A 24,833-nucleotide genomic window follows, 5' to 3' on the forward strand; every position below is an offset into this window, starting at 1 on the left:
TTCATTAGTCAGATAATTAGTTAAATGGAGATCTGTTTTTGGAGACCTGTTTGCAGTCAAGGTGTTTCAATTAATGGTAAACATGCACCTGTATCTGGAAGGTCCAACTGCTGGTGAGTCAGTATCCTGGCAAAAACTACACCATGAAGTCAAAAGAACACTCCATGCAACTCCATGAAAAGTTTATCGAAAAGCACAAGTCAGGAGATGGATACATGAAAATTTCCAAGTCACTAAATATCCCTTAGAGTACAGTTAAGTCAATCATCCAGAAGTGGAAAGAATATGACACCGCTGTAAATCTGCCTAGAGCAGGAAGTCCTCAAAAACTGAGTGGCCATGCAAGAAGGGGACTAGAGAGGGAGGCCACCTAGAGACCTATGACACCTGTTACAAGCTTCAGTGGCTGAGACTGAAGAGACTGCGCATACAACCACTGTTGCCTGGGTGCTTCACCAGTCACAATTTTATGGGAAATTGGCAAAGGGAAAGCTATTGTTGGAAAAAACTTCACTTGAAATCTTGGCTAGAGTTTTCCAGAATGCATGTGGGAGGCTGAAGTCAGCTGGAAGAACGGTCTGTGGTTTGATTAAACCAAAATTGAGCTTTAAGGCCATCGGACTAAATGCTATGTTTGGCGTAAGCCAAGTACCTAACATCATCAAAAATGCACCATCCCTACTGTGAATCATGGTGGTGGCTGCATCATACCGTGGGGATGCCTCACTGTAGCAGGCCCTGGAGGGCTTGTGAAAGTAGAGGGTAAAATGAATGCAGCAGAATACAGTACAGGGAAATCCTGGAGGAAAGCCTGATGCAGTCTACAAGAGAACTGTGACTTGGGAGAAGATTTCTTTTCCAGCAAGGCAATGAACTCAAGCATAAAGCCAAAGCTACACAGGAATGGCTTAAAAAGTTAATGTCCTGGAATGGCCAAGTCAGCACTGAGACCGCAATCCAATTGAGAATTTGCGGCTGGACTTGAAAAAGACTCACAATCCCCATCAAATCTGACAGAGCTCCAACTACCTGTTTCTGGCTGTACTGTACTATTCCATGAAACTTAGTAGATCAGGCAGCATCTGTAGAGAGAAGTGAGCAGCTAATGTATCTATCAGCTTTATCTGGACTGAAAGATAGAGGGGAGACTGCTATCTCCCACGGGCTAACCCATGGAGTTCTTCTAGCATTTGGCTTGTTGCTCCGGATTCCATCATCTGCAGGCTCTTTTATCTCTATATAATTCTTCATGTGTTCTATTCTATGACAATGTAATTGCATTGATGCTGCATCACCTGTCTATCGCAAGTCAGGAGGTGCCAGAAACCATTTTTATTGAAATGGACCATATCAGCATTGGCACATAGGCAAGGAGGAGACAAACTGTGGGGCTGCCAATGAAATGCCCAGTTGCCTATTGCAATAATAAGCCAAGAGGTTGGCATTCAGTTTGTTATTGTCACCTATGGCAAGATACATTGAAAAGCTTTGCTTGTATGCTACTCAGGCAGATCATGGGATCTATTCACAGATGTTGGTGGCATCCGTGATATGTTTAGCAGTGAGTGCCTATTCATAGGAACTTCCCAACTAGTGTCACCAGCTCCTGACGTTGCTAATTCAAATGGATCTTTTCATTGTGGGTAGGAAAATGGTTTAAATTAGACATAAAATAGCATATAAACATTTAACTGACGACAATTTGCAAATGATTCCATTTGATAATGGAAAGGGAAGTAGATTTTCAGCGCCACTTAGATCTTCCTCTTTAACCGAAGGTGGGGGATGGGGGGCAATGGAATAGATCGTAAAATGCGTAGAGGGGAATGACGATCGGAGACATCAAACCGAGAAACCCTCCAAGATGCAAAGACAGGATCTCCGAACGATCCGGCCGTCACTTCCTCTACCAGTCTGTGCAAGTTCAGACATAGCGAATCGCCGCAGGGTTGCCAAGTCATGTGACGACGATTGCTATTAGCGATCAGCTGATTAAAGAAAGAAGCAGGAACATGAGTTCGAGCGTGGGACTTTTGATGGCTATTAGTTTCTGTTTGTATTCACCAGTAAGTATTTCTTTTTGCATTCTGCACGAAAGTCGATGATCTGGCCGAATCAGACAGACAGTGAGATATCTTCAGACCAGCGAGAGGAATACGTATCTTTCATACTCTTTCGGAAAGCAAATTGCATCTCTCTCCCTGCAAGAAGTAATATATTACATTGTCTATTTCTGCCTCGGACAGCAAGGTCTGTCACCCTCCGAATCATGTAGCAAAATCTTTTTTTTGTCTCTATCCCTGGAGATTCCCAGCAACTTTCCTCACTGCATTAGTACGCATTTTCCATAACTGAATCAGGAAGCAAGTCATCTGAGTTATGTTAATAGACACTAAACCGGGCACCAGCTTCCCTTGTTTGCAAATTGCCTCTCCCACTGTCTGCGATAGGCATCATGTTTGTCTTGAGTAAGAGCAGAAAATGCTTTATCCGCTGGTAAGGCAGCGAACGTGGAAGGAATTAGAGGGTTTGCATTTCTGAGTCCTGAAGTTTTGAGATAAACAGACTTTGCTATCCAGAAAAAAAGGACGATCAGTGATGGGATGGAGGACATGAATAAATTGAATGATCATACAAGGTGACAAGTTGGTAAAGGGACAACTGGCAATGTAAATGAATGATACACGGGATTCTGCAGATGCTGGAAATCTTGAGAGACACACAAAATGCTGCAGGAACTCAGCAGCTTAGGTAGCAACCGTGAAGGGTATTAAACAGGCGTTTCAGGCCGATACCCTTTGGGAAATAGGACAACATTAAATAAGCATTGCTGAGAGATGAATAAGGTGCTGAAATACCTTTTATCGAAAATCACTGAATTTTCTGTTGCAGCAGCGTGTTCCCCTTTTCTCCATCAGTATGTGAGCCTCACTCATATTTTCTGTTTCAGCAGTTGGTGCTGCTTGCTGTTAGTGTCTGCTTCATTTCTTCTATTGAGCAATGCTTTAGCATTTTCACCTATCTAGTCCTTGCCATTTCGCCTGCCTCAACAATTTTAATGTCACCTCCTTCTATTTCTAATGTAGTGTACACCATTCAAAAGTTACATTTTGCATTCCTCTGAATTGTGGAGATCAAATGTTGTTACAGTGGTCATTTTTCTGAATACTTGTGTGTGGTTTGCAAGTATGGTTCTGAATATTGTTTAGTAACAACTCATCTTCTGATCACCTCTAGTTCTAAAGACAATTCACTGTTTAGAAATGTGATTTTTAAAAAATCACAGGTGTTGCTGTTTCCAGTGATTTCTCTATTGATGTCAGATATTTCAATGGCTGCTTTTGCTCATTTCTATTCCTTTGTTGCCTGAAACAAAAAAGAACAAAATACTGGCAGCACAGCATCAGTGGACCCCAACAGTCATGTCATCTGTCTTAATAAAAAAAAAACTAAGTTGGTGTCCCTTTCCATGAAGTGGATTTTAAAATTGTCCCCTAGTGTAAGGCTTTCTATCCCTGGGCTGGAATGCTTTGTCTACTTTGAAGCTTGTGCTTCATTAGATTATTGTGTGGCTGCTTTTATAGCTTTAGCCTTGGTCTGGGAGCCAGCCTATTGAGCACATGTGATTTCTGGCTATGAACTTTAAGCTACATGAATGTCCATGATGGGGGACAATTATTTAAACTTTATTTTACTTCAGGATAAATTTTGGGGAAAGGGGAGAGTAGGAGCAGAATTAGGCCACTTGGCCTACTGAGTTTGCCCCACTATTCTATCATGGCTGATTTATTATCTCTCTCAACCCCATTCTCCTGCCTTCTCTCTGTAATCTTTAACATCCTTGCTAATCAAGAACCTATCAACTTCTGCTTTAAACATACCATAGGATATAGGAGCAGAACTAGGTCATTTGGCCCATTGAGTCTGCTCCAGCATTTCATCATGGCAGATCCATTTTCCTTCTCAGCCCTGATCTCCTGCCTTCTCCCCGTGTTCCTTCATGCCCTGACAAATCATGAATCTATCAATCTCTGCCTTAAATATACCCAATGACTTGGCCCCTATGTCTGTCTGTGGCAATGAATTCCACAGATTCACCACCCTTTTAAACATTTAAAGGGGACCATTAAATTTTTTACTCAGAGGGTGATGGGCATATGAAACAAGCTTCCAAAGAAAGTGGTAGGGGTGGGTACATTTCTGACATTTAAAGGACACTTAGACGGATCCATGGATAGGAACGGTTTAGAATGAAATGGGTCAAGTGCAGGTAAATGAGACTACTTAGGTAACTTGGTCATCATGGACAAATTAGACCATCTAATATTAATCCATTTTATGTTACTAAAAAGTAACATTTTAGTAACATTACACTGTAAATAATATGATCTTGAAAAGTAGGCCCTAGAGGATTCATCTTGTCTTTATTGATTGCAGAGTTCATCAAGAACATTTCAGATTGACTATGACAAAGACTGTTTCCTGAAGGATGGTAAACATTTCCGTTATATTTCGGGAAGCCTGCACTATTCTCGCGTACCTCGATTCTACTGGAAGGACCGCCTGATGAAAATGTACATGGCAGGATTGAATGCAGTTCAAACGTGAGGAAGAAAACATTTTTTTAACATATTTGATCTTCTGTAGATGTTGGAATTATTATATCTTTGCTGTTCATTCTCAATTACTGCTTCCTATCTCTTGCCTCTGACCACTGATCTTTTAGGCAGGGCAAATTGGTTTATTATTTTCACATGTACCAAGGTACAGTGAAAAACTTGTATACTGTTTATACAGATTATTCATTACAATAGCACATTCAGGTAGTGCAAGATCAACAATAACAGAATGCTGAGTAAAATGTTACAATACAGAGTACGTGCAGTACAGGTAGAGCTGCAAGGTCACAAGGAGGTAGATTGTGAGGTCAGGAGTCCATGTTATCATACTGGGAGTCATTCACTAGTCTTATAACAGCAGAATAGAAGCTGTCCTTGAGCCTGATGGTACATGTCTTCTGGCTTTTGTATCTCCTGCCCAAATGGAGGGGGAGAAGAGAGAATATCTGGGGTGTGTAGGATCTTTGATTATGTTGGCTGCTTTACCAAGGCACCGAGAGGAGTATGCTGAGCACATGGAGGGGAAGCTGGGTTTCTGTGATATGCTGAGCTGTGTCCACAGTTCTCTAGTTTCTTGTCACGGGCAGAGCAACTGCCGTACCAAGCTGCTATGCTTTTTATGATGCATTGATAAAAACTGTTGAGGGTCAAAGGGGGTGTCTTAAATTTAACATCAAATGGTAAGACCAGTTATTGTTGTAAAGATTGCATTTTGTCTTTTAATTCAGTTCAAGCAGAAAGGGTATTTCCTTCCCGTTGTCATCTGTCAATGTTTATTTTTTTTTAACACTTTATATCCACTTATTCCTCTGTTTGGCTTCATAGTAACATAATTCATATGGGGTTAAAATCTGAGCAATCTCAGGGCTGATGCCTTATTTGGGACCTTATGCTGTTAACTTCTGTTGCTACACAGAGACCAAAAAACATTTAGATTGTAGAAGGTTATGTGTATAGTTCATAAATTAACATCAGTTGAATTAATTTACTGCAGGTGTGAGCGTGCAGATGTTAGAATGACTTTAAAAAAAATTCTGTTATGTAGCTATGTGCCATGGAATTACCATGAAATTGCACCAGGAAAATATGACTTCACTGGAGACCGAGATTTAGAAGCCTTTTTAAAGTTGGCCGATGATGTTGGCTTGTTGGTCATCTTACGAGCTGGTCCCTTTATTTGTGCAGAATGGGACATGGTAAGTGCAGTTACTTTCAATTTTGAAATCACCATTTAAATGTGTAAAGCAGTTTACTAAACATAGTGGTTTTTTTCACTTTTCTAGGGTGGTTTGCCTGCCTGGCTACTGCAGAAAGAATCAATTGTTCTCCGATCTTCAGATCCAGGTAAGGTAGCTGTGGTTGACATTCAATACCTTTCATCTTCGTCAAGGTGGGTAGTACTCCCTTGATGCTCTCAAAGCAGCTTTTATTGAAATCATGAATGGCAGAAGTGTTATTGTGACAAAGGTAAATTATCACTTTGGCTTATCATTAGCTTTTGACATTGATCATATTATTTTTATAGAGTAATATACAGGTTTCCCCCGCTATCCAAAGGTAGAGCGTTCCTAAGAAACCGCTTGTAAGCTGAAATGTCATAAAGCGAAGAAGCAATTACCATTAATTTATATGGGAAAATTTTTTGACTGTTCTCAGACCAAAAAATAACCTACCAAATCATATCAAATAACACATAAAATCTAAAATAACATGAACATACAGTAAAAGCAGGAATGATATGATAAATATTCAGCCTATATAAAGTAGAAATATTTTATGTATGGAGTAGTTTCACTTATCGAAAGTGTGAAGTCGGCGTGCTGAAATTGATTTGGAGAAAAAAACTCAGCTTGTGCAAGCCTATGCACGTACACGTATGCACCCATGACTGCCCGCATAAGGCTTCACGGTCACGGTAGTCTTTCTCGGGGTAAACACGTGTAATAGCGGGCGTCTTTTTTTCATAAAAGCGAAAATCCTCTTTGGTTAGCGAAATCAGGTACTAATGTAAGTCTTTCGTAACAGCGAGCTGTTGTAAAGCGAACGTTTGAAAAATAGGGGGTGGGGGGGTGGCACCTGTACCATGGAAACAGGCTTTTCAGCTCATGAATCAAGGAGCAGGAAGGATGGTTTGAGTGTAAATGAGCAGAAGCAGGGTGAATTCTGGCAACAATCCAGAAATAGAAGAAGGGATATTTCAGGCTGAGAACCTCCATCAAGACTGGAGTCGACGTTTTAGGTTGAGACCCTCCAACATTTTGTGTGTGTTGCTTTAGATTTCCAACATCTGCAGATTTTCTCATGTTAAAGACTTATCAGTAACAAATTGGGGGAAATTTTTGCTTTTCCAGTATTGGAGGTTGGGAAGTGATCTGACAATTTAATGACAAAAAAATAATTATGAGAATTATTGTGCAGGTTTAACTGGTAACAGCAGTGTTTGAGGAAGCCTGACCTTGAATTTAACATCTGTTCCACCAGATTGAATCTCATGTTACTACAGAGTTATACTCAGCTTTGTGAACGTTTCAGGATATGGTAGCACATTTTGGGCCAAGATTTTCTTGTTCCCTCTTTTAAGGCCTCAAACCTTAAAGGATACCAGGCACAGTCTAACTGCCAAAATATGTAATCGGCAAGAGTTCCAACCACATCAGTTTGAGGAATGACAGTCATTGTTTGCTCACAGATGAACTAGCCATTAAAAAAGCAGAAGACTTATTATCAAGGTTAATTAAAAGCCCAATCAGAATAAGCATATATATAGTCATGTAGTTGACACATCACATCTTACAATGCCCTCACTGAGAACTGTCCATTCCTTGCAATTTAAAGTGCCTTAGTGCAACCAAAGCTGCTTTTCCTTTGCTCTTTGTCTAGATGAACTCGAGATTATACAAGTAAACTATCATTCGGTACATGCCATAATCTATGATGTAGAAGCACCTGAATGATGCACAGAGGGTAGATTTGAACAAATAGGCAGGCAAAGATATGTTCATGATCTAGAAGGAGATGATATGCAGTTAAGTAAGAAGCTGAGTTAGGTTATGAATGACAGCTTAGAGATATTTTTCTAAGGACCAAGAAAAATACATAGTGGCTACTTTATTAGGTACACCTGTACACCTGCTTGTTTATGCAGATATCTAATCAGCCAATCATGACAGTGACTGAAGGTATAGAAGCATGCAGGCATGGTCAGGAGGTTCAGTTGTTTTTCAGACCTAGCATCGGAATGCAGAGGAAAGGTGATCTAGTGACTTTGACCATTAAATGATTGTTGCTGTCAAACAGGGTGGTTTGTGTAGCTGAGAAACTGCTGATCTCCTGGAATTTTCATACACAGTGGACATAGAACAGTACAGCACAGGAACAGGCCCTTCAGCCCACAATGTTGTGCCAAACCAGCTAAAAAGCAAATCAAAAACACCCAAATGCTAATTCCTCCTGCCTACACAATATCCATATCCCATCATCTTATTCACATTCATGTGCCTGTTTAAACATCTATTAAAAGCCTCAAATGTATTTATCTCTAGCTCCATACCAGGCAGCACATACCAGGCATACACCACCCTTACATCCCCTTTGAAGCAACTTCGCCCCCCCCCCCACCTGACCAGTGCATGCCCTGTGGTATTGACATTTCAACCCTGGTAAACAGATGCTTAGTGTCTACAATATCTATGCCTCTCATAATCTTATAAATCTTTATCAGATCTCCCCTCAGCTTCTGCAGCTCCAGAGAAAACACTCTAAGTTGATCCAGCCTCTCATGATAGCACATGACCTCTAAACCAGGCAGCATCCTGATAAACCTCTTCTGCACCTTCTCTAAAGCCTTAATAGTGGGGCAATGAGAACTGTATGCAATTCTCCAGATGTGACATAACCAGAGTTTTGTAAAGTTGCAACATAACCTTGACTTTTGAACTCAAAGCCTTGACTAATAAAAGCAAGCATTCCATGAGCTGCCTTACCACCATAATGACCTGTGTAGTACTTTCAAGGAGCTATGAACTTGGATCCCAAGATCTCTCTGCACAGCAGCACTTAGAGGATCTTGTCCTTGTATTTGCCTACCAAGGTGCAACACCTCACATTTATCTGGGTTAAACTCCATTTGTCATTCCTCTGCAACTGATCTATATTGTGCTCTATTCTTTGCCAGTCTTCTATACTATCCACAACTCCACCAATCTTCTTGTCATTTGCAAAGTTGCTAACCCACCCATCTACAATTTCATCCAGTTCATTTACATACATCACAAACAGCAGACGTCCCAGCACAGATCCCTGCTGAACACCACTAATTACAGACCCCCAGCTTGAGTAAGCCCCTTCAACAACTATCCTCAGCTTGAATAATTTCCTTCAACCACTACCCTTTGTCTTTTATTTGCAAGCCAGTGCTGAATCCAAACAGCCAAATCGCCATGGACCTCATGTATCTTAATCTTCTGGATTAGCTTCCCATGAGGGACTTCGTCAAATGCCTTACTAAAATCCAAGCAGTTGACATCCACAGCCCTACCTTCATCAATATCTTGCCATCTTTTCAAAAAACTCAATTAAGTTGATAAGACACAACCTGCCCCTCACAAAAACCATGCTGGCTCTCCCTAATTAGGCCATGGGTTTCCAAATGCTTATGTATCCATAGAACATACATGGCTTCTTTATACTCCTGAGGAGCTTTGTTTGATCCCAACTTCCAAAGCTTTACATAATTTTCCTTTTTCTAGTTGACTAAATTAATCACCCCTTATGAGAGAGGTCAGAGGAGAATGGCCAGACTGGTTCATGTTGACAGGAAGGTGATGGTAACTCAAATAACCTCGTGTTATAACAATGGTGTGCAGAAGAGCATTTCTGAACACACAATACATTGAACCTGAAATGGATGGGCCTCAGCAGCAGAAGACAATGAAAGTACTCCCAGTTGCCACTTTATTATGTACAGGAGATACTGAGTGAAGTGGCAACTGCATGTATATAAACCTAGATTAAAATCTAGCTTTGTGGAGATGATTGGTTGGAATCTGTTTTAGGCCACCAAGACTATTAGCCCTTAACTGGGCAAAAAATTGTTAATATTTTGAATGTGGATGCAATAATTTCAGGGGGCTATGCAACTGTGTATGGCGTCATGGGAGCAGAGGTCATTGAACAATTAATTCCATTACTCTCTTTTTAGATTATCTCAAGTATGTTGACAAATGGATGAGTGTGCTCTTGCCCAAGGTGAAAAAATTTCTGTATCAGAATAATGGACCAATCATTACTGTACAGGTATGGAGTGCTTTTTTAAAATTAAAAGTCATGATGGAACTGATTAGACTAGTTAAAGTGGTGAGGGTAATTCTGTTTATTGAATTATCTTTGATTCAACAGTCATCGAGATACAGTATCTGCCATGGAAACAGGCCCTTTGGCCCAACTCATCCAACCAACCAAGGTGCCTAGTTAAGCTAAACCTCTTTGCTGCTTTTGGGCTACACCTCCTTAAAACCTTTCCTATCCATTTGCCTGTCCTAATCTCTTCTTTAAGCATTATAAGTGTACCTGCCTCTGCGATCTTCTCTGGCAGCTTATTCTATGTACCCACCACCCTCATTGTGAAAAACTTGTTGCTCAAATCTTCTTTAAATCGCTTCCCTTGCACCCAAAACCTATGTTTCTTAGTTTCAGACAATGTACCGATGGAACACAACTATGACCATCTACTCTGTCTATACCCCTCATATCTATAAGGTCATCCTTCAGCCTCCTTCACTCCGAAGCAACAGTCCTAGCTTACAAGTCAAGCCTCCAGTCCAAGCGACATCATTGCAAAGCTTCTCTGCATCCTTTCTAGCTCAAACACATCCTTTCTATGGCAACTAGATCTGTCAGTGCTTCATATCTGACACAGCACTGTAAGGTATATTAGCACATGACCCAAATCTTTTTCCAGATGGTGGGTTTCAAGAGGATCCTTTAAAGAGGAAATGGTTAGAATGACTTCCAGAGTTAGAAACTGAAATTGCAGTTTGTTGGTTACACCTACTGGTACATGTACAATTATAAGTTCACAGCAGACACAAGGGACTGCTGATACCAGAAAGTGAAGCCAAAAATAAATTGTTGGAAGACCGCATTGGGTCTGTGAAGACAAAGGGATGATTGACATCTTGGTTTGAAATTATGCGCTCTTGGTCTTGATGCTGATTCTTGATCTGAAATGGTGACTATTCCTTTGCCTTCATCGGGCAGCAGGAAATGGAGGAATTTAGGATTAGAAAAGGCTGTAGTGATAGGGAATATGATGCCAAAATAGGAGTTGAATCCAAGGGAGTTTAACTTTGAATGTTATTGACCAAGAGCGTACATTGGAATGGTAGGCAGCCAAGAAATGTGGAACATCAGAGATAAATCTTAAATTAACAGACTCTAACTCGAGTAATGTCATACTGATGAATTCCATATGTCACATTCTCTAGAAATAATTAACATTATGCTAAAAACAAAAGGACATTAGGCACGGAGGAAGGTCATCCAGTCCATGCCTGCTCTGTCATTCATTAAGGTTCTATCTCACTTCTACATTGTGGTGTTCCTTGACTTTATCATTATCCAGATGTTTATGGATTTGTGTTATGAATGAATACAAAAAATGCCTCTTCACAGTCTTCTGGGAAAGAGAATTCCAAAAGTTTAACATCTTTATAGTAAAGAAAATTTCAACTCATTTCAGTCTTAGTCTATCCTTGTGTAAAAACAATCTGAATAGAACCATACCAAAGTCCTTTCGACAATCAGCACTATCCAATCTTATGCCGCTTAACAAATTCCCTTTTCTGTTATGTGCTTTGCTTTTCCATATTGTGTTTCATCTTCCATATTCTCACCCTGTCTTGTTGGTATCTCCTTGAAGCATCTTTACATCCACTTCCAAACACATAGTTCCCTTCAGTATTGTCATCAACCTGGAGATAAGTCATGTTGTTCTCTCAACCAGGTTGTTGATATACAGCGCCTATAAAAAGTATTCACCCCCCCCCACCATAGTTGGGACTTTATGTCTTTTATTGCATTACAACATTGAATCATGGTGGATTTAATTTGGCTTTTTTGACATCTATCAACAGAAAAAGATTCCTTTGTGCCGAAGTGAAAATAGACCTGTACGAGGTGAACTAAACTAGTTACAAATATAAAATACAGAATAATTGATTGCAAAAGTATTTTGTAGATGCACCTTTGGCAGCAAATACAGCCATTGAGTCTGCATGGATAGGTCTCTATCAGCTTTGCACATCTAGACACTGCACATGTTCCCCACTTTTCTTTACAAAACTGCTCAAGTTTTGTTGGATTGCTTGGGGATTCTGAGTGAACAGCCCTTTAAGTCCAGCCACAAATTCCCAATTGGATTGATGTCTGGACTCTGACTTGGCACATCAGGACATCAATTTTGTTGTTTTTAAGCCATTCCTGTGTGGCTTTGGCTTTATGCTTGAGGTTATTGTCTTGCTGGAAAACAAATATTTTCCCAAGTCACATTTCTCTTGCAGACTGCATCAGGTTTTCCTCCAGGATTTCCCTGAATTTTGCTGTATTCATTTTACCCTCTACCTTCACAAGCCTTTCAGGTCCCGCAGCAGTGAAACATTCCCACAGCATGATGCAGCCATCACCATGCTTCATGGTAGTGATGGTGTGTTTTTGATTATGTGCTGTGTTTGGCTTATGCCAAACATTGCATTTAGTCTGATGGTCAAAAAGCTCAATTTTAGCTTCTTCAGACCATAGAACCTTCTTCCAGCTGACTTCCGAATCGTCTACATGCCTTCTGGCAAACTCTAGCCGAGAGTTCATGAGATTTTTTCCAACAGTCGCTTTCTCTTTGCTACTCTCCCATAAAGCTGCAACTGGTGAAGTACCCAGGCAACAGTTGTTGTATGCACAGTATCTCCCATCTCAGCCACTGGAGCTTGTAAGTCCTCTAGGGTTACCGTACGTCTCTTGGTGGCCTCCCTGACTAGTCCCTTCTTGCATGGTCACTCAGTTTTTGAGGACGGCCTGCTCTAACTTGATTTACAGTTGTGCCATGTTCTTTCCGTTTCTTGACGATTAACTTAACTGTACGCTGAAGAATATTCAGTGACTTGTATCCATCTCTTGACTTGTGCTTTTTGATAACTTTTTTGCGGAGTTGCTTGGAGTGTTCTTTTGTCTTCATGGTGTAGTTTTTGCCAGGATACTGACTCACCAGCAGTTGGACCTTCCAGATGTAGGTATACTTTTACTACAGTCAATTTAAACACCTTGACTGCACATGGGTGATCTCCATTTAACTAATTATGTGACTTCTAAAACCAATTGTCTGCACCAGTGATGATTTGGTGTGTCATATTAAAGGAGGGGAGTGAATACTTGTGCAATCGATTATTTTTTGTTTTATATTTGTAATTAATTTAAATCACTTTGTGTAGATCTATTTTCACTTGACATGAAAGACTCTTTTCCTGTTGATCAGTGTCAAAAAAGCCACATTAAATCCACAGTGATTCAACATAGTAAAACAATAAATCATGAAAACTTCCAAGGGGGGCTGAATTCTTTTTATAGGCACTGTGAAAAACTGGAGCCTAAGTACTGAACTCTGCCTATTAACCAAAAAGTTTCTTTGTTTTCCTTTTGAGAACCAGTTCTAAGTCCATCAGTACACATCACACCCCAATTACACATGCTCTAATCTTATTAATCAAGGTTTCTGGGACCTTATCAGAAGCTTGTGTGACCTAATGAAAATCCACATGGTCACATGAAGAACATGCAATTCCACGTGGATAGGGCTTGAGGTCAGGATTGAGCCCGGGGCATTGGAACTGTGAGAGAGCAACTGGACTATTATTCTGCCAGTAAATGTGATGCTGTTTTCATAAGCCAATGTTGGCTCTGTGTATTTCTATTATTCTTGACAAGGTGTACACATTCCAGGATGTTCATTACTACTAATATCAGGCTAACAAACTGGTGATTCTGTTTTCCCTCTCCTTCCTTTCTTAATAAATGAGGTCAGAATTGCTGCTTCAGATCCACTGGGACAATTCCAGACGCTATAGGACTTTGGAAAATGAGGACCATAATTTAAAACCACCTTTTTCAATACTCTGGTTGCTGAGATTGATCAACTTGCAAGGTCACCAATTTGTATTCCTTTTTGACTAATACTTAGTTCCTTTAGTTGAACGAGTTAAGAGGACTCGGAATATGAGTTTCAGGGTCAACTCTACGCAATAGTTGCAAAGCAGTAAACTACAAGGCACAAAGATTTCATGGATGTATGTATGATAAGCTGAGGCAGAAGTTTATGTTCTCCCTGTGACCACATGTATTTCCTTTAGATTTCTCCCATGTTCTGAAGATGAGTTAGTTGGTGAGTTAATAATTTGTTACCTACAGTGCAAATAACCAGAATGCATTGTATTCTGAGGAAAATTGATGCTGTTGATATGATCTCTTAGCATTGTGTTATGAAGAACTAATTGAATGGAAACTGAACTTGTGCAGTGCTAATGTGCTGATTTCCCACTGTTAGTTATTTAGAAATAAATAAAATTACAAATGGTGATGATTAATTTAAAACCAAAGAGAAGAGGGAGTGAGGGAGAAAGATATACGAATAGAGAAAAGGCTTGGAGAGTCCACAAGAGGAAGCTTTATGTTATTTGAATGAAACAAGATAATCCATTGGGTATCAACTGGAAGACTGCAAGCTCCAAGCGGGACGAAGCAACAGAAACCAGGCATTGCAGATGCCAATTGCTTTGAGAATGTGGAGTTGTCAGGAGTTGGGTCAAGTGGGATCAGAGTTGTCTAGGAACTTCAGATGAGTGGGATCTGAGGTGGAGCCTATGATCGAAAGAGAAGTGAATGTTGAAGAGGTTAAATCTGAAAGTCTAGTCAGCAGTAGGTGCGATGGGCTGGAAGTAGGCAATGTTTCGGAGCTGAAGCTAATAGGCTGTATAGGGGAAATGTGATAGGGAGACTTAATTGAGAAGGACTAGCAATTTGTTGGAATGGATATGCAGAGAAGCAGTGTTTTCAGGAGGTAGTAAATCTAATGTTAGGAAAAGAAGTGATGTAGGACAGAGTGACCCCTTAAGAGCCAAGACACATGGGGAAAAGAAGATAAAAGTAAAACACTGCTAGTTATGGTCATGATTTCCAAGGTTTTCCCAAGTCAAACTTTTTATGTCAAATAAAACTGACATTGCCCACTGTTTCACTGTTCTTAACCACCTGGTGAAAAAGATGCTCATGCAATAAACCTGTTTACCTTGATCACTATATGCCTCTCAGCCTCAAGTCCCTCAGAAGTTTTAGATTCATATTTTGTGTGACTTTCTGCTCTCATCATTTCGTATTCATTACTCTCCCATAAATTCTGCCCAGTTCAACACCTTTTGTCTGTGTCATATGTAAGGGATTCATTTTTTCCCCATTTTTATGTCTTATAACAATCATTAACAATTAATCCTGTTTGTTCTGATACAGACTTTGATATTTTTCTTGCTTTTTATGTAAAAGATTTTAAATCTGCATTGTTATTTCACCTACATTCCGCATGGGTGAGTGGTGTCAAATCTGTGTAGCCCCTTTAGTCTGCGTTAGTCGAGATCTATGTTTTTAATATAGAGAGCTCCAGATTAACTTTTTTTTCAATACAGCATATTTTCTTTTATAAGGCATGTGTACCTTCCACACTCGGCGGACTTTCCTGATGCTTCCCAGTTGTCTTAAGTTTTTCCAAATTCTAAGTCAGCAATTGTTCTTAACATACATCTTTAAAAATGTCAGCAACATGGTCTTACTGTACACTTTTTTTCAGGGTTATGAAATGACCATTTTCCAGCTGCCATGTTGATTTAAAGTTCAAAATAAATTTATTATCGAAGTACATATATGTGATATACAACCCTGAAATTCATTTTCTTGTGGACATACTTAATAAATTCACAATAGAATCAAAACCATAAAGACCGCATCATTTTGGGCATTCAACCAGTGTGCATAAGAGAACAAACTGTGCAAATACAAAAATTAATAATAATAAATAAATAATAAGTAGCGAGAACATGATATGAAGAGTCCTTGAAAGTGAGTCCATAGTTTGTGCAAACATTTCAATGATGGGGCAAGTGAAGTTATGTGAAATTATTCCCTTTGGCTCAAGAACCTGATGGTTGAGGGGTAATAAATGTTCCTGAACCTGGTGTGTGAGTCCGAAGGCTCTTGTACTCTCTTCCCGGCAGCAGCAAGAGGAGAGCATGCCCTGGGTAGTGGAGGTACCTGATGATGTACGATGCTTTCCTGTGACAGTGTTTCATGTAGATGTGCTCAATGGTGGGAAAGGCTTTACTCATAATGGGCTGGGCCATATCTACTATTTTTTGTAGGATTTTCCTTTCAAGGGCATTAGTGTTTCAATACGAGGTTGTGATGCAGCCGGTCTATATACTCTCCACCACACATCTGTAGATGTTTGTCAAAGTTTCAGATACCATGCCAAATCTTCACAACTCCTAAGCATTTCAAGGCGCAGTCATGCTTCCTTTGTAATTTCACAGATCACATGCTTGAGCAATCATCATTTACAATTTGACCTTGGTAAAGTGGTTTTGTTTGCACATTTGCCCCTCCCCATTGCCAGTCTTCTGGTCTTATCTGTCTCAAGCACTGTTCCCCCCCCCAATCTTATCTGCATCTTAACTTCCCACAAATAGTTTTGTCAAATATTAATTTAGTTAACTGTGGATCTTGTGATGGTAGGATGAGGTCTCAGTTAAATATTATGAGATTGCTATTGCCTTAATAAGCAGTCTTTTACTAATCATGGGTGCTTGTGTTCCCCAAAAGGGCAGGCATAAATAACAGTTCTTGTATACGACCTGGTCACCATGAAGGCTGACGAATGTCAAATAGCGTTCATGTCAAATAATGATATCCAGCAGGGGGCGTTTGGAGATCATCCTTCGACACAATTACAGTTGAGGTGATTGTTGACCCAGAACAGAATTCAGCCAAGTGACAATAACAGAAATTGTGAATGCTGGAAATATCCAGCAGGTGAGGCTGTGTGAGTGGGCAGTGTATTAGAGTCAGCATTTCAGGTTGAGACCTTTCAAAGAACTTGACCTGCTATCTAGATACCACAGAAACAACATATTGGGGGTAGTTACCTTTGACCTTGCATTGAAGAATAAGATCCTCTCTAAACTGTACTCCATTCTGACTGGAAAATTGAATTAAAAACAATGTAAACGCTGGGAACATTCTGCAGATCGGGCAACATCCATTCAAAGAGAAATGACTCCTTTTTCAGGTCTGGAATTGATGAAATCTGACAGACATGAAATATTAACAGGCTTTCTTTCAGCAGATGCTGCCTTGCTTGCTGATATTTTTGGCCTTTTCAGTTTTTATTTCAAATTTCCAGCATCTCCAGTTCTGTGATTTGCCTTTTGTGATTGGAAATGTAGGACATAGAACAGTATAGCACTGTATGTGTCATTTGGCTCATGATGTTGTGCTGACCTTTTAACTTACTCGACAGTCAATCAAATCCTTCCCTCCTACAGGGCCTGCATTTTTTTTTCATCTGCAAGCCTATCTTAGAGTCTCTTAAATTTCCTAATCTGTTAGCCTATTCCACCATCCCCAGCTGTCATTCCAGGTACTTCCCACTCTCCGTTTTTATATATATATATACACACACACACATATATATATACATATACATATATACACACACACACACACACACACACACACACACACACACACACATTCACCCATTCAGAATTTTGATTGTGGTGGGAAGAGCTGCTTCTAAAACATTGAGTGTGTGTCTTCAGGTTCCTCTACCTTCTCTCTGATGGAAGTAATAAGAAGACAGCATATATACAAATAGTTTTAAGGAGCTTCAATGTTACCTTATGGCTCTTGAACTCAATTCCCTGATTAATTAAAGTTCAAAGTAAATTTTTTATTGAAGTACATATATTTCACCATATATAGTACTGAGGCTCATTTTCTTGTGGCCATGCTCAATAAGTCCATAATGAAATACTAACCAACTTGGGCATTCAACCAATGTGCAAAAGACAACAAACTGTGTAAGTACAGAAAGAAGAAATAATAATAAATAAATCAACAATAAATATCGAGAAAGTGACATGATGAGTCCTTGAAAGTGAGTCCATAGGTTGTAGGAACATTTCAATAATGGGGCAAGTCATTTTGAGTCATGAACTCAGCAGGATGGGCAGCATCCGTTGAAATGAGCAGTCAACGTTTTGGGCCGATACCCTTAGTCAGGACTGAAGAAGGAGGGGGTAGGAGCCCTATAAAGAAGGTGGGGGGAGGGTGGAAGGTGCCGGGTGAAAAACCAATCCGAGGAAAGGTAAGGGGTGGGGGAGGGGAAGCAGGGAGGGGATTGGCTGGAGAGGTGAAGAAGGAATGTAAGGGAAAAGCACTATGGGTAGTAGAAGAAGGCAGAATCATGAGAGAGGTGATAGGTAGCTAGAAGAGGAGGCAGAGTGGAAGTGGGATGGTGGAAGGGAGAGGGAGGGAATTACCGGAAGTCGATGTTCATACCAAGGGGCTGGAGACTACCCAGACGGTATATGAGGTGTTGAAACCGTCTGGGTTGTCTCCAGCCCCTTGGTATGAACATCTAATTCTCCGACTTCCGGTAATTCCCTCCCTCTCCCTTCCCCCATCACACTTTCACTCTGCCTCCTTTTCTAGCTGCCTATCACCTCTCTCATGATTCTGCCTTCTTCTACTACCCATAGTGCTTTTCCCTTGCATTCCTTCTTCACCTCTCCGGCCTATCCCCTCCCTGCTTCCCCTCCCCCACCCCGTGATCTTTCCTCTGATTGTTTTTTCACCTGGCACCTTCTACCCTCCCCCCACCATTATAGGGCCCCTTCTCCCTCCCTCTTCAGTCCTGACGAAGGGTCTTGGCCCGAAACGTTGACTGCTCATTTCAACGGATGCTGCCTGACCTGCTGAGTTCTTCCAGCTTGTTTGTACGTGTTGATTTGACCACAGCATCTGCAGTGTACTTTGTGTTTTCAATTTGAGTCATGTTATCCCCTTTGGTTCAAGAATCTGATCGTTGAGGTGTAATAACTGTTCCTGAACCTAGTTGTGAGAGTCCTGAGGCTCCTGTATCACCTTCCTAATGGCAACAGGCCATCACGCCGTTTGCCTTCTTAACCACCCTATCAACTTGCATGGTACTTGGAACGATTTTTGTACTTTGACTGGAAGATCCTTCTATTCCTCCACACAGCTAGGAATTTTCTATTAATCTTATTTTCTGCCTTCTAGAATGTATCTGACCTTACAATGTCTTATACTTCACGCTTTTCCAGTTTGAACTCCATCTGCTACTTCTCAGCCCAGCTCTGCATCTTATAAAATCCCCCAAGTATATTGTACTTTCTTCATTGTCATTGGGACAGAGTCCTGAAATAACACTAGGGAGTACTTTCAACAGAGATTGTGGCTGTTCAACAAGATGGCAGCCTACCAGATTCCTGAGGGCAATTAAGAGTGAACAAAGAATGCTGGGCTTGCCACCAACTTTCAAGTCTCATGAATGAATTAAAAAAAAAATGTCAACAGTATTGTGCAAAGGATGGATTTTCTGCATGGCAATGAAATTATAAGCACAAATTCTTTTGATGTTTTAGGTGGAGAATGAATATGGCAGCTACTTTGCATGCGACTACGATTACTTACGACATCTATTAAAGCTCTTTCGGAAGTATCTGGGAAATGAGATCATTTTGTTTACAACGGATGGCACAGCCAGAGAATTTGTGAAGTGTGGCACTTTGCAAGGAATGTATGCAACCGTAGATTTTGGTCCAGGTACTTTTAAGGATTTATTTCAGAAGAACTGAAATCTTTCGAGTGTTAAGGCAAAGGTTTCCATGGTGAACTCCATTGTTCCCATGTTCTGTCTGGATTTAACTTTGTTTCATGATATTCTATCTCTCACATTCCTGTTGGGATATTACAAAAGACTTTGCAATCCATGAAGTCCTTCTAACAGCATACTGTAGTTACAGAAAAAGGAAAGTTTATAACTGATCTAGCAATGTTTGGAAGAGAGAGAGCCAGTACTATCCCTGATCTGCTCATGGGTCTCAGAAATAACATTTGCACCAAGTTAAAGTAGACTTCATGGGAGGGGAGGATCGAATGTCTGATTTGAAGGAGGTCCCACCAACTTGCCCATTTCGTCAGCAGAGGCACTACAAAGCATTGGTTTTCTTTGGATGTTGCAGTTTTATCGCACATCGCAACAATGGGCTAGTGCAAATTGTTTCCAGTGTAGGTTAATGGCAAAAAGAGCCAAAGGGATAATGAGCATAAGAGAGAGAGAGAATAAATTGCTGCAAAGCACAGGAAAAGAAGGAAAGAAGAAATGGATCTGATGGGATTGCTTCCGTGGAACTGGCATGAACACAATAGGCCAAATGGCTTCATTCCATGATATAAGATCAGCCACATTGTCTGCTTTGGGCAGGAACCTGTCTGGTACTGTAGAAACACTTCCTTTACAACTAATTGTTGTCATTTGCTGAAGTAATACTAACAGTTTATATGGGTGATCTGGTAGAGCAGGCAAATTCAATATGCATTTTTGAATGTGATATAATTGTTGGAAGTCATGATTATAGTTTCAAAATATTGAGCTATGTACTGTATAGTCATCATACATCAAAGCCCAGAAATTTTCTTTTGTAGTGCTCTTAATTTAAGAACTATTTGACTGTAAATAGACGTTTCCCGGGTGAATTGCCATAATGTCCATTTGCAGGTCATTTGCTGTCACTCTTCGAGCTGGTGTCACAGTTGCACATCTTACATAATTTCCGCGTTGGTCTCACTTTCCATGCTTGGTACCCTAAAACACTATGTTTTAAATATGACTGACCAGATTAATCCATATTGTCAAACATACCAGGATGCAAAATTTTAATAACTCCATTTGGGGTTTGGGCTCTATTAATTTAAATCCTATTAATGTAACTCTCTCCTGCAGGACTACCCAAATTGGTACAGAACTCCCTAGTCACATGATCTCCCATTTGATCATTGTCATGTCAATCCCCAAGATCCCTCTGCTACGCTTGTCTCTCCATCTCAATCCTCACGAGTCCAGGTGAACTACCAAAACCTTAATGATGTGTGTCCATTCAGTAGCTGAATATTTGCACCCTCCTTACAAGCCCTGATTAGTAATTTTAATGGCTAGTAGCCACTCCTCAATCTTAAGGCAGCAGCCAGTTCTTCGATGCATTCTCGGCAAAGCCCACCCTTCCAGATCAACCTCCGTCCTGGAAGATGGATTTTGCTTTGTGAGCTCGGCAGTAGGAGAGGAAAACATGTCATTTAGTGGCAGTTTGGTTACAGGGCTCATAACCAAAGTGCCCATTAGCACACCACGCAGCTGCCGAACGATGAGCTTGTGTCTTTTCAGCCTCACTTTGTGCAATACTTGTTTTCCCAACAGGTGAAAACGTGACTGAACATTTCAGTGCTCAAAGATCTGTCGAACCCCAAGGGCCACTGGTAAGCTATAACTATTGAACATGCCTTCAGCAAGTCATATGTTTCTCCAGGACAGACAGGTGGTATAGCACCTTTCTTTGTTTTAATTTACTGAAGTCCAACAATTACAGAGGCAGCCAACCTTTATCTTTCAGTGAATAAAGTGTGGTTATGTGTCCAACGATGACAGAAGACCTGTGGGGGGGAGTTTTTAAAGTGGAAAAGCCTTGCTCTGGTACACTGGGGCAATTGCACTCTCTCGACCTCAGAAGAGTGGGTCCAGTGGTATGAACAAGTGGCACAAATGGGGGGTCTTTGTTGGTTGCAGTGGATGACAATGATGTCTTCTGTGTCTTGTCATGCCCTTCACTCTCCATGGAGTAGGGCAGTACTTCCTTTCTAGCTGTTGGATCTCATGGTAGATCTCATCTGTCCAGTCTGCTGGAGCTGACTTCACATGCTAGGACAGGCATGTCCATATCGCTGTGGGGGTATAGGCTGCCTGTGAAAGCTTGGTTACCGGGGTGTGGCTGTTGTCGCATGCAAACAGCTACTGCCTCAGATTTGAGATGACATGCCCCATCAGAGGTGCTACCTCTCCATGGCCACCACATAAACCCTGAATAAAGTGTAATAACAGAAACAGTAATACCCATGCCAATTATCTTTATACAATCTAACAATGGATTTGCCCATTATTTTACCAGATTTAGCAATATTTTGCCCTCTTGACTGGACAAACCTCCATCAGCAGGTTGATTCAGGTTGGTTCCTGGTCCCTTGGGTAAGACGGAATGAATCAGCTCTTCCATTTGTAGCAATGAAGAAAACTGGAAAGAGAGTTCAATGCTCCTTGCTGACTGATTTCCTTGACATTAATTTGCAGTTCTGTTTCTACCACTGCACTGCTGAATATCCTTACAGTCCTGGAATTTTCTGTAACACTGCATAATTTGCTCTGTTTAGGAAACTGTACCTTTCTTGTATGCTATATTAAAACATTTGGTCCAATTGCACAGTTACACAATTTACCTTTCAATGTATCAGTTACAGAAAAGTCTGCTTAATTTCTACATCAACAAAAAAATAGAGGGGACATCCTTGATTACGTTAACCTTTACCCCACAAATACTGATTAGCCTATTGATAGCTCAAACGAAAGTAATTACTTTAATGATTTTCAAATGTTTTCAGTTATTGAAGAAAATAGCTAGCTTAATGAAGACATAGGAGATGCCGATGCTGGAATCCAGAGCAAAATATGACTTGCTGCAAGAACTCAGATGGTCAGGCATCATTGTGGAAGGAAAGTGATGGTGAAGACCCTCAGATGAGATGCTGACCATCCCTCTGCATTCACAGGAGCTGCTTGAACCACTGACTGGCTCTAGCAATTTGCTTTTTTTTTGGAGGGTAGATTCATATTGATGCTTGTAGTTCTGAGCCTGTTGGTGAATGGATAAATTATTTGGTTAGATACTGTATGTTGATATGAGCATATTCAAGAATTGACATTGCTCAAGACTGACTTGGAACACATCTGTTACCTTTCTCCCATCAATAAATCAGCCTCAGGACTGAGTGCTTAAGTCTAGATTAGTGAATCTAATGCATTTTATCTTAGTGAAATCACATTTTGATATTAAAAATCTAATCCCACAAACAGTTCCCCAAGACCAGCGAGATGCAGTTTTGCCAAAAACAAATTTATCTTAAAAAGAATTTGAGGAACTTTTTGAGAAGTTAATGTATTTGACCAGAGATATTTCAGCATTTCTTCCTTTTTGTTTTGCAAAGCATTTTATAAATGGTTCCATTAATATCCTTTCCTTCATCTCTTAAGTGATGAATAGCTACTGTTTCAACACTTAAGTTTTGTGGACATCATGTGCAAATCTTTAAATTCTCTCAAAAATGCTTTTTAAAATGTTGCAAATGAGTAGTTTTGGTTATAGTTCCTTTTAGCACAGTAGAAAATTAAGAGTGTAATTTAAAGCACGATATTTCTTTTTGTTTTATTATGAAGGAATTTATTAGTGGATAACAAAGATTTTTTCCTCTGGAGAGTACAAGCATTCATCATCAACTTAAAATTATTATTTGAGACTGAATAGACAGGATAAGTGGCTGGACGTGGAGAGTTATTGGAGTGCAAAATACTTTGCCAAAGGAAATGATTAGTGTAGACACAGTTGCTTCTTTTAAGGACAAATTGGATAAATGTAACCAAGTGAGGATATAGGTCTGTGGAGAGCATGCAGTTGATTTCCACATGGTAAACTTATGATCCATTAATCTGTTGAATGATAGGATGTATTGTACTCTGATTTAATGTAATTGACAACATGCTGAAAAGCTGTTCCATTTGTTAAATAATGTTAACCAAATTTTATTGAAATGGATTACTTTTTTTTTAGGTAAACTCTGAATTTTATACAGGATGGTTGGATCACTGGGGTCAGAAACATTCTGTGATTGGAAAGGAGGCTGTTGCTCAATCATTGGATGATATTCTTGCCATTGGAGCTAATGTTAACATGTAGGTATTATTTTTGTGTTTTCTAATGTGTTTCAGATGTTCAGAAACTAAATAGTGCAATTTCATTTTGAAATCTGATGTCTATTTTTGTCTCTAGGTACTTATTTGAAGGTGGAACTAATTTTGGCTATTGGAATGGTGAGAATCTAACACCCATCTTGGCTTATTTCTGGTATCAGTAATTATTGGGATCAGTAAAGCCCAGAGGTAATCCTCACAAGAAGCTTTTCCCTATCTCCTGCTGAAATTTCAGTCAAAGTTTCACAGAAAGAAGGAAATAATGGTTTAAGTGGGAAATTAGAGGAAACCTGTCAATATTTTGGGGATCAATCTCACTGTTAGTAGAAATCTAATTAATCCTCAGTAGCTTCTCACTGAAAGTAGGAATAGTATTTTTTTTCTCTGCCTGAGCAATCAATGGTGTAGTCCAAGATATTTGGATATCTTACCTCTCACTTTTTCTTGCTCATTTTATGGAGAATAAGATTCATATGCTGATTAACAACCTTATTGGCTGTGTCAGCATCTCTCCTGGTTCTGTTACATACGTACTGTGAGTATATTCCTTGCATAGCTGTAAGCACTATGGCAGTGACCAGGCTGTCAGTTCCCAGTCATAGAAAATTGGTTCACAACCCATGTGAAGAGAGTTGTCCATTTGTTCCCAGAAAATCTAAATTTTCCTTTTGAGTATTCATGAATTGCCAAATGAATGCTTTGTCTGCTGAATCAATCATTGCCTTATTGTATTGGATGTTATTCAGTCCATAATGTTCCTGAAAATGGTTGAAGATCATTCCAACCTTAGTTATCTCTGGGTCCAGAGCACTGGGGACCGTGGCACATCAAGTGCTCACTCAGGGACCTCTTAAATATCATGAGCAATGAAATAATAAGTAATGTATTAAATTTGTGAAAACTTTCAAGTAAGTTAATCTTGTAATTTAAACAATTAGGTGTCATGCAGATCCCTTTTGGGTTTGTTTTTTGAGCTACATATTCCACAATAGCCTTTCTCTCATTGTATTACTGCTCAGCTCCTGAGGGAT

The 24,833-nt window shown here is 40.1% G+C and overlaps 1 protein-coding gene across 1 annotated transcript in view; it reads left to right on the plus strand.

The window, feature by feature from the left end:
- Positions 1–1,906: 1,906 nt before the first annotated feature.
- The window catches only part of glb1 (galactosidase, beta 1), a 71,260-nt gene continuing 48,333 nt past the window's right edge, over positions 1,907–24,833 (plus strand). Inside the window, exons 1-9 of the mRNA XM_073024243.1 lie at positions 1,907–2,066; positions 4,438–4,604; positions 5,665–5,815; positions 5,903–5,963; positions 9,820–9,914; positions 19,376–19,556; positions 21,208–21,266; positions 23,663–23,784; positions 23,882–23,922. Of these exons, the coding sequence (XP_072880344.1) occupies positions 2,013–2,066; positions 4,438–4,604; positions 5,665–5,815; positions 5,903–5,963; positions 9,820–9,914; positions 19,376–19,556; positions 21,208–21,266; positions 23,663–23,784; positions 23,882–23,922 (931 nt within the window). The 5' untranslated portion in view covers positions 1,907–2,012. The remainder of the gene's footprint in view (positions 2,067–4,437; positions 4,605–5,664; positions 5,816–5,902; positions 5,964–9,819; positions 9,915–19,375; positions 19,557–21,207; positions 21,267–23,662; positions 23,785–23,881; positions 23,923–24,833) is intronic.

Source organism: Hemitrygon akajei, chromosome 20, assembly GCF_048418815.1.
Source record: "Hemitrygon akajei chromosome 20, sHemAka1.3, whole genome shotgun sequence".
Lineage (NCBI taxonomy): Eukaryota > Metazoa > Chordata > Chondrichthyes > Myliobatiformes > Dasyatidae > Hemitrygon > Hemitrygon akajei.